Source organism: Petaurus breviceps, unplaced genomic scaffold (assembly GCF_028583685.1).
Source record: "Petaurus breviceps papuanus isolate PSGF00001 unplaced genomic scaffold, PetGlider_PUasm1.0 154, whole genome shotgun sequence".
Lineage (NCBI taxonomy): Eukaryota > Metazoa > Chordata > Mammalia > Diprotodontia > Petauridae > Petaurus > Petaurus breviceps.
The window spans coordinates 268,904-285,346 of NW_027185715.1; the positions used below are offsets into that span (position 1 = coordinate 268,904).

General features: G+C 42.7%; 1 protein-coding gene across 2 annotated transcripts in view; it reads left to right on the forward strand.

Moving 5' to 3' along the window:
- Window positions 1-350: 350 nt before the first annotated feature.
- Window positions 351-16,443, forward strand: part of IKZF4 (IKAROS family zinc finger 4) — a 31,937-nt gene continuing 15,844 nt past the window's right edge. For both annotated transcript variants that reach the window (XM_069079051.1, XM_069079059.1), the window contains exons 1-2: window positions 351-416; window positions 14,052-14,106. In XM_069079051.1, the coding sequence (XP_068935152.1) occupies window positions 14,067-14,106 (40 nt within the window). In that variant the 5' untranslated portion in view covers window positions 351-416; window positions 14,052-14,066. The remainder of the gene's footprint in view (window positions 417-14,051; window positions 14,107-16,443) is intronic.

The following is a 16,443-nucleotide window of genomic DNA, read 5'->3' on the forward strand; positions in this document are numbered from 1 at the left end:
CAGCTCGACTCGATGCCCTCGGTGCTCGGCTGCTTTCACCTGGCTCCGCTGCTTTTCCCCAGCAGCCTCCCCGGCGCCGGAGCGCTCGGTGTTCGGCCACGCAGCCTGTCGCCTGGCAGTGGGACCGGAAGTTGTTCGGGGGAGGGGGGGACGGCTGTGAGGGGGGGGGGCGGGGGGGGGGGTCCGTCCCTCCTCAGGTGAAGCAGCCGATGGAGATGGAGCCGCCGCCGAGCGCCCTCACCCCGGCTCCGGCCCGGCTGCCACCGCCTCAGTGACCCCGCCCCCCGTGACCCCCCAGCCCCGAGCCGGCCGGGCCGGGGGGCTTCCCCCCCCACTGCCCCGCCCCCCTCGTCCCCAACACTTTCCCCCCACTCCCTGCCCCTCCGCTCGCGTGCGCGCGCGCGGAGCCGCCTCAGGTGAGTGAGGGGCGGGGCTTGGGCGCGCGCGGGGGGCGGGGGGCGGGGCCCTAGCAACCTGGGGGCGGGGCTTGAGGGGGCAAGGGCGTGAAGTGTTGGGGGGTCGGGGGGAGGCCTGGGACGCCTCGGGTCCCGGGGGCCCGGGTCTTGGGGTGAGCAGAAGGCGGCGAAGAGAGAAGGGGTGGGGAGGGGGGAAGGGGCATGGCCCCCATGGACTGGGGTGGGGTTGGGGTTGGTCGGTAACCCTAGAGGGAGGGGAGAACGAGCAGGGAGGGTGAGGAGCGAAAGAAAGAGGGACAAGGGATGGAGGGGGAGGAACCCTGGGGGTGGGGGAACAAGTGGGATTGGGGGAGAGAAAGCACAGCGGGGCTGAGAGGCAGGGGGAGGACAGGAGGGCTTCAAGGATGGGGAAAGTTAGGGGGACTGAAAGAAAAGGGGGAGAGTACGGGGGACCCAAAGGATGGGGGACAGTGCAGAGGGACTGAAAGAGTGGGGGGAAACGGGGAAAGTACAGGAGGACTGAGAATGGAGGAGAGAATGCACAGGGCTGGGGGCTGAGAGGGTGAGGGGAGAGTACAGGGGGACTGAGGATGGGGGGAAAGTATAAAGGGAAAGAGAGGATGGGGGAAAGTACAAGGGGAGTAGGACGATGAGGGATAGTCTAGGGCAGGGGTGGGGAACCTGCAGCTTCGAGGCCACATTGGCCCTCTAGGGCCTCAAGTATGGCCCTTTGACTAAATCCAAACTTCCCAGAAAAGCATTTGTTCTGCAAAACTTGAACTCAGTCAAAGGGCCACACTTGAAGACCTAGAGGGCCATATGTGGTCTCAAGGCTGCAGGTTCCCCACCCCTGGTCTATGGGGACTGAGGAGAAAGAGTACAGGGGATTGAGAAAATGGGGGAGAAAGCACAGGGAGACTCAGGATGGGGGGCAGAGAAAGTACAGAGGGCAGAAGAGAGGGGGAAGTACAAAAGGACAGAGAGGATGGGGGAGAGATAGCACAATGAGACTGAGAGGATGGGGTACGGAGGTAGAAAGTTTCTTAAACTTGGGGTCCTGGCTAAGAAGTAAAGAGGGAAACTGGGGAAGAAATAGCAGGAAAGGAAAATTTGTATGGTAGAAAGAAATGCCTATGAGTGGAGGAATGAAGTCAGTTTTATCTGTTAAGAGATCAAGGAGATCCAGAAAGCAGGGCTGGGAATGGGACAGAATCTATGAGAGAGAAATAATAAGGAAGAAATGGCTGGGAGAGGGAGACTTTGGTCCTGGGGAGGAAAGGCATGAAGTTGAGGAGCAGATTTGGAGGATGGGAAGTTGTTTCTTCCTGAGTGCTAAAGGGATCCCAGAACCAATCTTATCTAATCCTTCCCCTGCAGCCCTCTTTTCTCATCTTTTTTCTTGCTTTTTGGAGGGCAGTTGGGGTTAAGTGACTTGCCCAAGGTCACACAGCTAGTTTTTGTGTTAAGTGTCTGAGGCTGGATCCAAACCCAGGTCCTCCTGACTCCAGGGCCGGTGCTCTATTCACTGCACCACCTAGCTGCCCCTTTTCTCATCTTTCTTTCCTTCCATCTGAGAAACTTTTTCTGGGCTTACTGGTTGTGACAAACTTGGTTCTGACTTGCTACTGTGGATTCTGAAATGAAACATTGTTTCACAGATATAAAGTGTTTCCTATAGGGCTTGGTGCAGTGGGGGTTTCCCACAACTATCTGTGTCTCAGGTTATACATAGAGCTTTTCTCCTCCAAAAAAGGCAAGTCTTCTGGTAACTCAGTTACTCACTTATATACCTGGTCCTTCCTCCATTGTGGGCATCCTACCTTTCCTGTAGTATTCCTTCTTGTCCTCTACTACCCTATGTTGGTGGTTGTCAGAATTTGATTTGGTGCATTTCTAAGGCCTTAACCAGGGGTCGTACAGATGGAAGACACTGTGTAACGGTATTTGGAATCAGAAGGCCAGGGTTCTGGGCCACAATATTCCATGTGTGACTTTAGGCAAGTCACTTTACATCTTAGGTCCTCAGCTCTAAAATAAAGAAGTTGGACTAGATAAACTCAGAGGTCCTTCAGGGCTGTAAAATCCCATGACCTGATATTTAGTGTTTTGGTGGGTGGGTCTGTTTATGTTTTTAGTGTGCAAAACTGCCTCTCTCATCTCTTGACCTTTGATTCATATTTCCTCTAGTGGTATGGTTTTTGAGACTCAGGTTCTTTTAGCCCCCATCCCTCCTTTCAGCCACTCTTGGATCACTTTGCTCTGGAATACATCTTTTCTTTCTCTCCTTGTCTCTTCCGTATCCTTGGGTAACACAAAAGTCTGTCCTTATACGCAAGCTTCCCTTGCACTAATTAGCAAGTGGCAATTATATGGCTACCACTGGGGCCAATCTGGAGCATTTCCACCAAAGTTAACTTGGAGTGTCATTAAGGAAGATAGCTCGTATCTTCATCAACAGGCACAGACAACTCCTTTGGAAAGTAGAGCTCCAGTTAGCAGAGGGCATAAAGTTCTTGGATGATCTTTCCCCTCCCCGCAATACTGCAGCCAAGAAACCAAAGGGCTTTTCAGCTCCCCATGCACTTTTCTAGTACAGGCCTCTCTCTCTAAAAGCTGGGGAATCCATACAGGGCCCTGGGTAAGAAGACGACACAGAAAAAAGAGTTTCTTGAATTAAAAGTCTTTGGCAGCTTCCAATAAACTTCAACTAGGTCACCTTTTACCCTCCTGTGATGTTTCTGGTGCTTATTCATCACCTTTTGGCTCTTGAATTAGAAACCATCAGTCTCAGAATGAAACCAGAAAAAAGTGCTTCTAATACTCCTGGCCAGTGGCCTTTGGTAAAGAGGAAAACTTGGCTCAGCTAAGGATAAGCTTCTCTCTCTCTCTCTCTCTCTCTCTCTCTCTCTCTCTCTCTCTCTCTCCCTCTCCCTCTCCCTCTCCCTCTCCCTCTCCTCTTCTCTCCTCTCCTCTCCTCTCCTCCAATTTTCTACCCTATGTGAGTTTGTGAGGTGCTTTTCCTCCTTCCTGCAAACAGAGAAAACAATCACAAGTTACAGCCTCGATAGTTTTCAGTAGTCTTTTGGCTTTCCCTCTGCACTGGAACACAAGATTCAGAGACTGTTCTGACCAAAGTTTGTCTGACTCTTGTGGTACAAGTCTTTTGGGTTTTTTTGTTTTTTATTTCTACTGAACTGTGATTTCATTAGTATAGGGGACTCCAGATGAGGAAACTCCTTCTCCCAATGCAAATGAACCACTGCTTTCCATCTGCCAAAAGTCTTAAGAGTTACCATGGAGTTCATATTTTATGTAAAAGGTTAGATTCTGATATCTAAAACCTCTAAGTCATCTCTTTTCCTGTCTTCAACTTTCCTTGGCTGGAACTATTTAGTCTTCTTTTGGGCATTTTTTTCTTTAGCGAAGAAAGATGTCTTAGTGGCCAGTCCTTCATTTCAAAAAATTATAAATCTGAAAAAAATGGTTCTTTGTGTAAGTCCTAAAAAGTTTGATCTTTTTTTAAAGGTTTCACTAAGAATGAATTAGGAGTCTACCTGGAGCTTTTGGAATATGCTATGCAGATGTGGAGAACATCCACTGAATTAGACTCTTCAGTATTGTCTCTTGATTTTCAGCTTCCTCCAAAGTGGACAAGGGCAAGGCACATTTCAGAAATTGGTACAGGATAGTCTTGAAATTTTCCTGGAAACACAAGTTTCTGTTTGTTACTTCAGTTTGTGATCTTTAGCTTGTTCTCCAACCTTTGCTCATTGCCTTCTCTCTACCAGTCTTCTCTATCTCTGTAGCATGGAAAGAACTATCCACAGAGAAGTATCATTCTAAACATTAGAAACTTCTAATTTAGTCTCATGAAGAGACAAAGGAAAAACACCTGAAAGTTGGATTTTTCATTGTCTTTTATTCTTTTAAGTTGTACCTTATTTTTATTGATAACTTGTTTTAATATCACTTTAATTTCTAGGTGTATTCTTACTTCTCACTTAATCTCAAGCCATCTCTTGTAACAAAAAATTTTTAAAGGGACAAAAAGTCAAGAATCTCAAGGGAAATAATGGGGAGGGGGAGTGCGAAGGAAGGGGAGCTAGCAGTACCATATCTCAAACTATGTTCCAAAGCAGTAATTATCAAAACTGTTTGGTATTAAAGAGTAGAGAAGTTAATAATCATCAGAACAGATTAGGTATACAACATACAGAAGCAAACATACATAGTAACACAGTGTCTAATAAGCTTAAAGACCCTCTACTTCTGGGGCAAGGGATCACTATTTGACAAAAACTGGTATAAAAACTAGAAAACAATATGGCAGAAATTAAGCTTAGACCAATATTTTGCACCATATACCAATATAAGTTCCCAATGGATATGTGACTTAGATATGAAAGATCATGTCATAAACAAGTTAGAGGAGAAAGTAAGGAAATAACATATTGGATCTATGGATAGGGGACAAGTTCATGAGTAAATAAGAGGTAGAGAGGATTACAAGGATAAAATGGAGAATTTTGGTTCCATAAAATGATTTTTGCACAGACAAAATCAATGCAGTTAATATTAGAAATATTTAACTGGGGAAAAAAAATCTTTGCAGGGAGTTTTTCTGATAAAGGTCTGATATCCAAGGTATTTAAGGAACTGATTCAAATATAAAAGAACAAGAGTCAGTCCAACATAAATAAAATAGCCAAGTGATAGGAACATGCAGTTCTCAAAGGAAAAGAATCTAAACTATCAGTCATATGAAAAAATGTTCCAAATAACTAGAGAAATGCAAATTAAACAACTGAGATCCCACCTCATTCTCATCACATTGACAAAAATATCCAAGCAGGAAAATGACAGTTGTTGGAGGGACTGAAGGGAAACAGGAACATCAGTGCAATGTGGTTGGAGCTGTGAACTGGTCTATTCACATTCTGGAAAACAATTTGGACGTATTGAAGTCCCTCCTAAGAAAGTGGGAAAGGACTTTTATGTACAAAAATATTTATAGCAGCTCTTTTTGTAATGCAAAGAACTATAAATTAAAGGGATAGGGGTGCCCATCAGTTGTTGAATGGCTGGACAAATTATGGTATGTTAAATGTAATGGAATATTATGCCATTAGAACTGATGAAAGGGATGGTTTTAATTAAACCTGGGAAAACTTCTATGAACTATCCATAGTGAAATAAGCAGAGCCAAGAGAAAATGTAATATAAAAACCACATTGTAGAGAAAAATAACTGAGACTTAAGAACTCTTGATCAATGTAATGAACAATTAGAGTTTCAAAGAGCCAGTGAGGTGAACAGCTCAAAGTACAGAATAAGGCATGCTTTTTTCAGACAAGGCTAATATGGGTATTTGTTTTGTTTTGCATATTTGATATTAGAGTTTTTATTTTCCCTTCAAATGATTTTGGAACAGGGGAGAGTTGGGGATAGGGCTTGATAACAAGGTTACCAAAATGGGGAGGGAATAAGAAAAGAGGGTCATTAAAAGCAGAAGGAAAGTCAATAGGAAACACAGACAAGGAAGGCAGCTTTAAAATGACACATTCTATTTGTATACTTGGAGATAGAAGCAGTAGGCTTCTTGTGTGTCTATTTTTCTATTCTGCTTTGTATATGAAAATATTCATGTTATTTAGTATTTAAGTTCAAAATTCTTTTTAAATGACAGCATTTGGAGATAATAAAAGAGAAAAATGTCCACAAATATTGTTTTAAAAAGATTAAAAGAGAAGAAAAATCAATTCAGCAAAACCAATCAATACATTAACCATGTCTGACAGTATATGCAATATTTTGTACTCGTAGTCCTGCACTTATACAAAGGAAGAAGGGAGGTGTATTTTCTCAACTCTTCCCCAGGGCCAAGCTTGGTCATTATAATTACAAGTCATTCAGGAACTTTTTTTGTTCCTTCCCATCACATTTTTGTAGTCATTATATTACTTTTCTTCTTCTCTTTATTCTGCAGCAGTTCATATGTCTTCCTATGCTCTGAATTCTTCAAATTTATCATTTGTGGTACTGTTATCGCATTACATTCATGTACACAAAAGAAAAGCAAGCCATACATCATTGAGATACCCAATTTCATATATCCTGGTTTTTCTGCTCTCTTTTGTGTGTGGAAAAGCTCATTTGGTGTTAAATCCAGAATAAAAAAAAAACTAAGCAACATTCTTGTACTATAGCTTTTATACTTCCCTAATTGACTTTGTTTCCAGTTCCTTGCTGCCATAAGAATGCTGCTCTGAATATTGTGCTGCATATGGCACCTTTCTTTTTATCTTTGACCTCCTTGGGGTATATATAGTCTAGGAGTAGGATCTCTGAGTCAAAGGGTGCATACTTTTTATTCACTTTGTTAGCACAATTCCAAATTGCTTTCCTGAATGGTTGAACCAATTCACAGCTAACTCAATAGGGTATTAGAATGCCTATCTTTTTTCAGCCTCTCCAACACTATTGTTTGTTATTTTTGGCAATTTGATAGGCGTGAAGTGAAATCTCAGTTGTTTGATGCTCTTTTCTTTTGTTTCTCCTCATGGTCTTTCTTTCAAATACTTCCCTTGCCCCCTCATAAAATTCCCCCTTACACACATAAGTACAGTCAGGCAAAACAAATCATCATGCTAACCATGTCTGAAAACATATACCTCAGTCCACTGTAGTTTGACCACATCTCTCCTTAGAGGTGGTATTCATACTTCACCGTCAGTAAAGTTGGATCATTTTTTTCCTTCAAACAATATTTCTACTCTCTGAGAGCAAATCAGAGTATAGGGTCCTGGTAGATTCTGAATAATGACACACAAGGTGAGATGCATATTCCTAATTTTTCTGTTTATCCTTTATGTAAATGGGATGAGTTTGACTTCCAGACTATTGGGTCTATTCCCTTTTCCACAAAAAGGTTTGGACTCTGGATTGAAAGTGATAGGCAGGTTCAAGGTGAATTTGTATAGGTACTATAAGGAGGACAGTTTTGGTGTGAAATGGGCTTGTCTTCCCATTGTTGTGTTGTTTCAGTCATGTCCAACTCTTCTTGATCCCATCTGGGTTTTTCTTGGTAGAGATGCTGGAATGTTTTGTCATTCCTTCTCCAGCCCATTTTACAAGTGAGGAACCAAAGCAAACAGGGTTAAGTAACTTGCCCTAGGTTACACAGCTGACCAGATTTGAATTCAGGTAGATGAGTTTTCCTGACCCCAAGCCCAGCACTCTATTCACTGTGCCTCCTAGCTGCCCATAGAATATTGATAGCATACATACTCACTCACACCTTCTTTCAGCTCTCTAATCTTCAGGAGTCTGCCTCTTCAGCATCTCTCACACTCCTCCCCAACCACCAACTGCTTCTCCCTAATCCCACAACTACACTGTTTATCCCTTTTTGTTGTTCGGTCATTTCAGTCATACTCTTTTTTTTTTTTTTAAAGCAATTGGGGTTAAGTAACTTGCTCAAGGTTACACGGCCAGTTATTTCTGGGTATAGTATCTGAGCCCAGATTTGATCCCCAGGTCATCCTGGCAGCCCCTTCAGTCATACTCTTTGTGACCCCATTTGGGGTTTTGTTGGCAAAGATATGGGAGTAGTTTGCAATTTCCTTCTCCAATTTTTTTTTTTTTAAGACATGAGGCAAACAGGGTTAAGTGACCTGCCCAGTAGCTAATGCCAATTTTGATCTCAGGTCTTTTTTTTTTTTTTGCTTTTTGGATGGGGGAGAGCAGGGCATTTTGGGGTTAAGTGACTTGCCCAAGGTCACACACTAGTGAGTGTTAAATGTCTGAGGTCAGATTTGAACTCAGGTCCTCCTGACTCCAAGGCCGGTGCTCTATTCACTTCGCCACCTAGCTGCCCCAATCTCAGGTCTTCTTGACTCCAGGCCTGGTGTTCTCTCCATTGCAATACCTAGCTGCCCTGTCTTCAAAGCTTTACATCCTGTGTTTCCAGATTGTTCATTGAAGTAGAAATGGAAATACAAGCTCTTAATGTCAACCAAGAAATGAAGTGTCCCAGTGCAGAAGTAGTCTTTTTTTGAGGCTGAATCTTCCTATCTTGCCCAAACTGGAAGTGTATTGGTTCTTCTCAGACCCAACTCCACTATTGACTGGCACAGAAGCTTCTGACCTGGGCCATTTTGACCCTCCCTAGGCAACCTGATAGCCCCCTCCTTCTGAGGGTTCCCATACTGGTGCCAGACTTAGTTTGGACACCTGATTGGCTTTAAATCTGCTACAGTGCAGAACTCTGGAACTCAATAAATTCATCACCCTCAACCTCCCAAGAGCAGGGACTACAGGCCTTGTGCCACTACACCCAGCCAGTGTGATGTGGTAGCCAAAGAAGCAGAGATCTCTGACTGCTTTACCAGAACCATTGGTTCCAGAATGATGGAATTTATAATCTCACTATACCCTATTGTGCTCAGACCACATTTGGGATATTGTATTTGATTCTGGACACTGCCTTTCAAAAAAGACATCGAGAAAATGGAGCATGACCAGAGAGGGAACTCAGAATAGAGGACTAGAAATAATGCCTTACAAAAATTAATTGATTAATGGAAGGCCCTGGGTATGTTTAGTCTAGGGAAGAAAAGATTTGAGGGAAGACATAGAAGCTGTTCAGGTACTTTAAAATCTGTCATGTAGAAGGCAGATTAGATTGTTTCTATTTGGTTGCAAAATTCAGAAGTAGGGGGAATGGGTAGAAGTTTCAAAGAAACCCAATTAGGAGTCCACTGTAAGGAAAAACTGCCTTATGATTAGAGATGTACCAAAGCAGAATAAGTCGCTTTAGCAGGTAATGAATTCCATTCTTTGGAAACCTAGCTGAAGCTTGGTGACTGACCACTATAACTCCTGTTTAGATATGAGTTGAACTAAAAGACCTCTTGAAGTCTATTCTAATTCTAGAATTCTGTAAGGCAGTTCCAAACAGTATGATTTAGTGAGGAAAAAACACTGGGCTAGGAATCATCTAACCTCTCTGGCCTTGTCTCTTCAATAAGAAGGTTCAATGCAATGATCTCAAAAGTAGATTTTAATGTTAAAATTATGTGATTTTATTGTGTGGGTAGGCCTCAAGCTTCATCCCCTATGATGATTAATACTGTTTTGGGCATCATCCCTTGAAGTTAAAGATGAAAACCTCTTAAAACTTATATTCTCTCCCCATCAGACAAAGGAATCATGACTGTGGTGCCTTTTTGTGTACATGGGAGTAACTTCAGATAACTTACCAAGAGTCACATCTCGTCTGAATGGTGTGGTAACTGTTCCTCACCCTCATCTGTGCTGAGGCACATACATGGTTTGTGTGGATGGTAAAGGAGTTACTACTCTCTTCTCATAAGCCTCAGCCCCCTCTTCTTTTCTTCTAAAATATGCATGAGGAAGAAAGGCAAGATGAAAGGGCAAGAGAAAAAATGTAACCATAGGACATCTAAAAGAAGGTGAGATGGTATTTTTCTACCTCTTTGGTACTGTGGTATCTTCCTAGTTATTACCCCTTATTTTTAGAGTGGCCATTCTTAGGATGTCCTGGAAATTTCTTCCTTTTACTCTCCAAACATTTAGTGAGACTAATGCTTTCTTGTGTTGTCTTTAAACATGAATTCACTAGTTAAAGCCTAAAGAGAAAATTAGTCAGGCACCCTCAGCAGGAAAGATAGCCACATGAACAAAGAAAAGGCTGTCAGGTTTCTTTATGGTGTCAACTCCTGGAGAAAACAAGCTAACCCTAAAGGTCATTTCAGAGTTGCAAAGCTCTTCATGTCTAGATGTGTTTCCTAGAAGGCTGTGTGGAGCTGAGCTGAGGGTGATATTTCTTTACCCAACATCTTTCTATGAGAAACCTGCCGGTTTTACTCCACCCAGTTTGTTTCCTTTATGAAAATACAGTTTTAGAGCAACAAGACAACAGTGTCATTCCCAAACCAGGAGCTCTCTCGAGCTTTGGTTTTAGAAAGCAGAGGCAGCAGTGGGCAGTGTCTGTTTGGTCTGCTTGTTGAACTGGAACTGTGAACACATGCAGGAGGTGAGGGCATTAGGTTCTGTCTCTTTAATGAGTCATGGTATACCCAAGATCCCATATCTCATGAGAGTAGAAGAGATATTTCTGCTTTTCTATTTCTTTTTCCTCTTGTCCTGAGTGGCAAAAAAAATATGACACCTATTATATCAATTCCATCACCTCAAAGAGAAATGGTGGGAAAAACATCTGAACATTAGTTTGTCCCCAAAATCACCCAAAACAGCCAGTTCTCAAGAAAACAAAACTTGTTCCTGGTCAGAGAATGGAATGTCTACCCATTTTACTCCTTAGGAACAAATCAGAACAGGGGGCCCTAGTGAGCACTAAATAATGCCATAGTACAGAATGACATCTTTCCCAGTTAATCTGTTTATCTTATCTAGGCAATATGTCTTTTTAAAAATTCCAGTTTGGGAGTATCTCAATCTTGCTGGATTCTTTGGGGGATTTGAAGCACTTTAATTATTTCCAGTGTCACTCTTATTTCAAGATTTTGTAATACCTGGCTAGGTAAACTCAACTCTCTGTCATTTTTGTCATTAACAATTAGAGCTGTGGGAATACTATTTTGAAGACATAAAAGGTGGCAGCTATTGGCATAACTGTGAAGACAGACACTGGATTGGGCCACCCAAATTACTGGCATATTGTACAAGCCCCGCCCTGTCACTGGGCTTGGCGGGAAATCTGAGTCATATAATACCGATTTGTATTAATATAGTACTGATGTGGTAAAGAAGTAGCCAGCTAAACTAAAGTTATAGTGAACACAGATTATCATCCCAGCCAGAAAAACAGGGAAGAAAACTCATTTTGCCACCAGGTCCCTGGGGACTTACAATCTTACTTCAGTTTAATTCAACAGATATTTTGTTTACTCTATGCAAGGTACATGGACAAAACTGAACTAGTCCCTGTTCTCAAGGACCTACATTCTACTAGGGGGATAAGTTAATACAAGGAAATATGAAAAGGGAAAGAACACTAACAATTGAAGGATTCAGGGAAGGTTTGCACATGAGGTGGCATCTTCAACACATTTGGTTCCCTGATGTCCCTTCAAAAGGGCAGGAGAGTGGTTTTTGTCTAATTTATCCCAATTGCTTAATGGAGCTGAATTTAGCCTTCGCACTGTGCAGTATCTGTGTCAGGAGGGATTTGTTGTTGCCACTAAGTTGATTCCTTCTCAGGGTCTTTTATCCAAAGCTGTCTTGTGTAACCAAAACTTCTCCTATCTTTACCCCTTACCTAAAATAGTGTCTTGAGTCTTGGCACTGCAAGATTTGACCCCATTCCTCTGCCCTGGGAGATACTAGATTTTGCCTGGTCATGAAGAAATGGAATCGGTATTAGAGGAGGAGTTTAGAGGGGTTGGGTGGAATGAGATACCTGGCATCCTCATCTCTCTCAGAAGAGCTAAGATTCACTTCAAGGGCACCAAGGTTAAAGTAGTAACTGAATCCTCAGCCTCTCAATTCTGAGGTTATCAGCTTGGCACCCAGATGCATCAGTGTCAGTTAAAGACTCTTCTCCCCAAGTCATGTGTATCTGTCTGAAGGGTGAGAAGGCAGAGAAGTTCAGTTTTGATACTCAGTAGCACTGCCTCCTCTAAACAGACATTTCAGCTAGGCTCCTTTAGAAAGCTGCTAGGAATCATACTAGCAATGCCGTCAGGTGTACTTCATTATCCAGTGACTAGAGAGCATTTTTTCACATGTCCTTGTTCACCTAATTCTTATTTAGACCCTAGCTCAGGCAATCAATATTGAGTTATCACCTTCTTCCTGGAAAGTTGGCTTAGTTGGTTCTACTTTTGAAGCAAGGCCCCACCCTCCTACAGGATGACACCAAAGAAAAAGTCATTTTAATTGATGTTAATGCTAGAAATCAAAGAGCAAACAGGAAGAACTATGAAGAAGATCCCAAACAACTTAATTGTTCAAGGAATTTAATGGAAAAGAACCAGCAGATGTCCTAGGTTCTGGACTCTCACGATGTGACTCTGGACAAACTGCTTCATCTCTACTGGCCCTATTTTCTCTAAGTGGAAGATAGACACCTACTTTCCTTTTCCTATCTCCCTTGGTTACTATGAGTACAGAGAGATGTAGTCAGAAGCATTTTGAGGAGCTCTACAGAGCTCTTATAAATCCCCAAATGATGTTATGATGATGAAAATGGTCTGGGAAGGATGAAGTCTCCATGACTTTCCAGAGTGTTCTTCCTGTAGTTTTGGCCACCTTAGGGAGCTATGCCTTGAGTACTGTGTGTGTAAGTGGGCTAGGACTCCTGTTATCACTATTAATCCAGGAACCTGGGAGGCCCCTTTTTATCTGTGGCTTGTGTTGTGGTCCTACAACTCAGCTCACCCAAGGAAAGACATTAAGAAATGATGGATGTGGGGACTTGCTAAATATTTCTGGTGAAGAGGATGAGGACCTGGAGTTTGTCTGAGTGCAATATAGGCGAAAGCTGCTGTATGATCAGAAGTCAGTTCCTGAAGATGTTTCAGCCTTTTCCATTAATTTCATTTGGGTACTTCATGTTTTGTTCTCAAGCCTCTCTCAGAGCTACCAAACAACAGGGAAGAGATGGAGAAATAGATCCTCTTATTTTTGCCCTGATTTGGTATGATCAGCAAACTGGATATCCAGGGATTTGCTTGAATGGAATTCTTCAAAGTGATCAAGAACCTCACCACTCCAGGGTCTTTTACTTTCCTCCTCCTTCTCTCTCAAATCATCCTGTGAAGGATTTTTATTGTTATGTGGCAGGGACAATTTTGGATGTATGCAAATTTCCTATATCACACTCATTTTTCTTCCTCCCTTTCAGCTCCTAAGGAGATAATTCATTGCAACAAATTATCACTTTTAATTGTTCTCAGCACCAACTTGTTTAGTACATGCTGTTGCCAATTATTGCCTGCCTTCTTCAAACAGTCCAACCTGTGTTTTAAACCTAGACTCAGGTTTTGTTTTTTAACACAGAAAATGTAATTGCCTAGAGGGGGAAAAAGCCACTTAAATGTATAAAACGTTCATTAGCACTGTAGGGAACCCAACACTAAATTCTATCGTGGTTGCTCTTCCCCCTCCCCCTCTTTGCCATTATCACCCCTTTCACTGCCTGACAAAATCCTTAGCATGACTGTCTCCAGGCATCACTGCCATATCGCTGTCCTCCTCTTAGCAGGGGGATGGAGCTTCTCAGGAGAGCTCTGCTATCTCCCAATGGGTGGGATGTGTCTATTTCCTTTGCCACATTAAAGACCACTGCTGATGGGGTTTCTGCCCCCACCGAAATAAGCCCAGCCTAAACAGCTCTGGTATGATCTGAGACCTATTTCTCATGGGTTGTAGGCTCACACACTTCTTGGAGTTTAAGCCAAAATACTCTCTTCCTCTTATCAGGGCAGAATGGGAATTTTCTGCTCTTTCTGGAGTTGTCAGGTCAGGCCTAGGACAAGGGAGAAGACCTTGATCATCCTTCATGAATCCTTCTTATTCAGAGATTATAGGAAGGCATCTCTGCCACTACTCAGAACTCAGCTTCTAATAGCATTTTTTTTTCTCTTGCAGCAAAGTCTCTTTAAGATGGATATAGAGAACTGCAATGGCCGCTCGTATATGTCTGGTATGTCCTCTAATTTGTTCTGCTTCTAAAGAGCTGGAAGTAACCCTCCTTTGTCTTAGAGGAGTCACCTTGGACAGTAGGGCCCTCAAAGCTGCTGGCCAAAGGTCTGGCCTGTTAGTGATTGCTTCCTTATTTTATTTCTGAGGTCAATAGTAATTCTTCTCCTTAGGTTTTCTCTGTGTGTAAGGAGAGGATAAGAGGTACCGTCCAGGTTGGGGATATGGACAGAGGAAAGGCATATGCTTCTTTTACTTATTAGGTTGGCTCCTACAATCAGATGAGTGGAAGAGATGCCAGGCTCCTTTTTCTTCTTCCGAGGTCACTAGACTTCTTTGATACCATTTAAATCAATCCATCAGTAAGAATTTATTAAACATCTACTATGTGTCAAGTACAGTGCTAAGTTCGAGGGATACAAATACAAAATGTTGAATGATGATAGCCAAATAAGAAATGTATCCATTTCACGTCAGAGAATTAGAGCTGAGAGGCTGCTCACAAGGCCCACCCATGATCCTAAAGAAATGTGTGTTTTCTTGCCTGAAGATATTCTGACCAGGGTAAATAGAGAGCCTTTGCTTTTAGTGTGATTTTTCAGCGATGCAGAAATAACCACAGGCTTCCCAGACTCAGACACAGTAGGTGGCAAATGGGGACCTTTCTTCAGCCTCTTTTTTAAAAGATGAGTGTATAGGGGCTGAAACCAGGTTTTATTTCTAGGACTCAAGGATTCATGATATTGGATCACTGGAATAACGAAGAATTTAATTAAGGGGAATGAGGCCAGGAGCAAGTTTTAGAGTCATGAGTTGGTCCCTTTAGGAATTTGGGCTACACTGTAGAAAGAAACCTATATCTCCATTTCACCCCAAAAGGGGCTAGTGTAGAAACTGATGGGATGAATTGAGAACTGGGGAAAAAATAGGATGGGCAGGAGGCCAGTTTGAGATTGGTAGCAATGAAATTTAATTGAGGACATCTTCAAGCTGATGCTTATTTCTCACCATTCTAGACCTACATTTAAGGAAGGGATGGGCCTAACCAAATGGAGAATCAACTGATAGCTATTTCGATGGATGGAATAGCAGAAAAGAAGTAGATTGCTTTGGATAGAAGAAGCCTAGCTTGAGCCTGCAGTCATTCTCCTCCACAAGTATCTGAATTTTCCAGCCTCCTGCTTCATGAAGCCAAGGACCCAGAAATACAAATGTGCCATCCTTCACTGATGCTTCTTTCCTTGAGTATCTAGCATTATATCTAACTTCATCATCACCACATATTCCTCCCCTCAGAGTAATAAAGGAGAAGCCAGGAAGGGGACCATCAAAGGTCCACCTCCCAGGGTTCCTTTTAGTTCCCAGTGGAACTTCTACTGGCCACATACATTCAAACCTAGGGACTCTATCACTGTTCTGCTGTAAAAGCAAGCTTTTCTTGCTTCCTAAACAGATTGAGGTTTCCTTGTAGAACCAAAAAGGAGGCTTCTACTCCAAATGACTCTTGAAAAAGAAAGAAATGGACAGGCCAAAAGCACTTCAGCTGTGCTTTGAGAATGTTCACCAGGTATTTCTGGCTGGTAGCTGCTATGGAGTAGGCCTGGGGAAAGGGGAAGAGGGATAACAGATGACAGGATAACATAACGGACCCCAAAGATATCATCTGTCTGTCAGAATAGAGAGACTTCTCTGCCTAGAAGGTGTCTGGGAGCCTATCAACTGTCCTTCTTTCCTAGAGGTGATATGGCAGCATTGAGGATTGACTGTGTCATTGTTTAGAGTACCAGCCTCAACTTCAGATCATGGCTTTATCCATATGTGTCTGAGCCAAATGAACTTTCCCTAGCCTGGTCAGTTGATAAGGAAATGGCATGATGTTCTATGACTAATCTTGATGTTCTCCAGAAGGAAAAATGAGCAATTCTGCCCCTCTTAGTGTTTAACTCTCAGAAAGTTCTTTCTCTCTATCTTCTGTCTTTTACTGCATAAAGATTACTTCATCTAGATAAGGAGAATCCACATAGTGTCTATTCTTATTCATATTCTACTTTAGGAAGAAACTGAGTATCTCAAACTCAGTCTGTGTATATCAGGAATTATATCAGTCATTACTTCAAGCCTTCAGCAATAGCAAAATGCTTGGGAAATCTCAGTACAGGGATATAGGGGTAGGTAGTACATTTCCCCCCCCCTCTGCTAGAAGGCTGATTCCTTATGGGAGGGGGATGGCACAGGGGCCCCAGAGGGCAGTGTTGGGGAGGGAAGGCAAAGAGAAATGGTACAGACGTATTTGGCTAGACCCAGTGGTTTTGTGAATTCACAAAAGTAGTTAGGGTCCCTG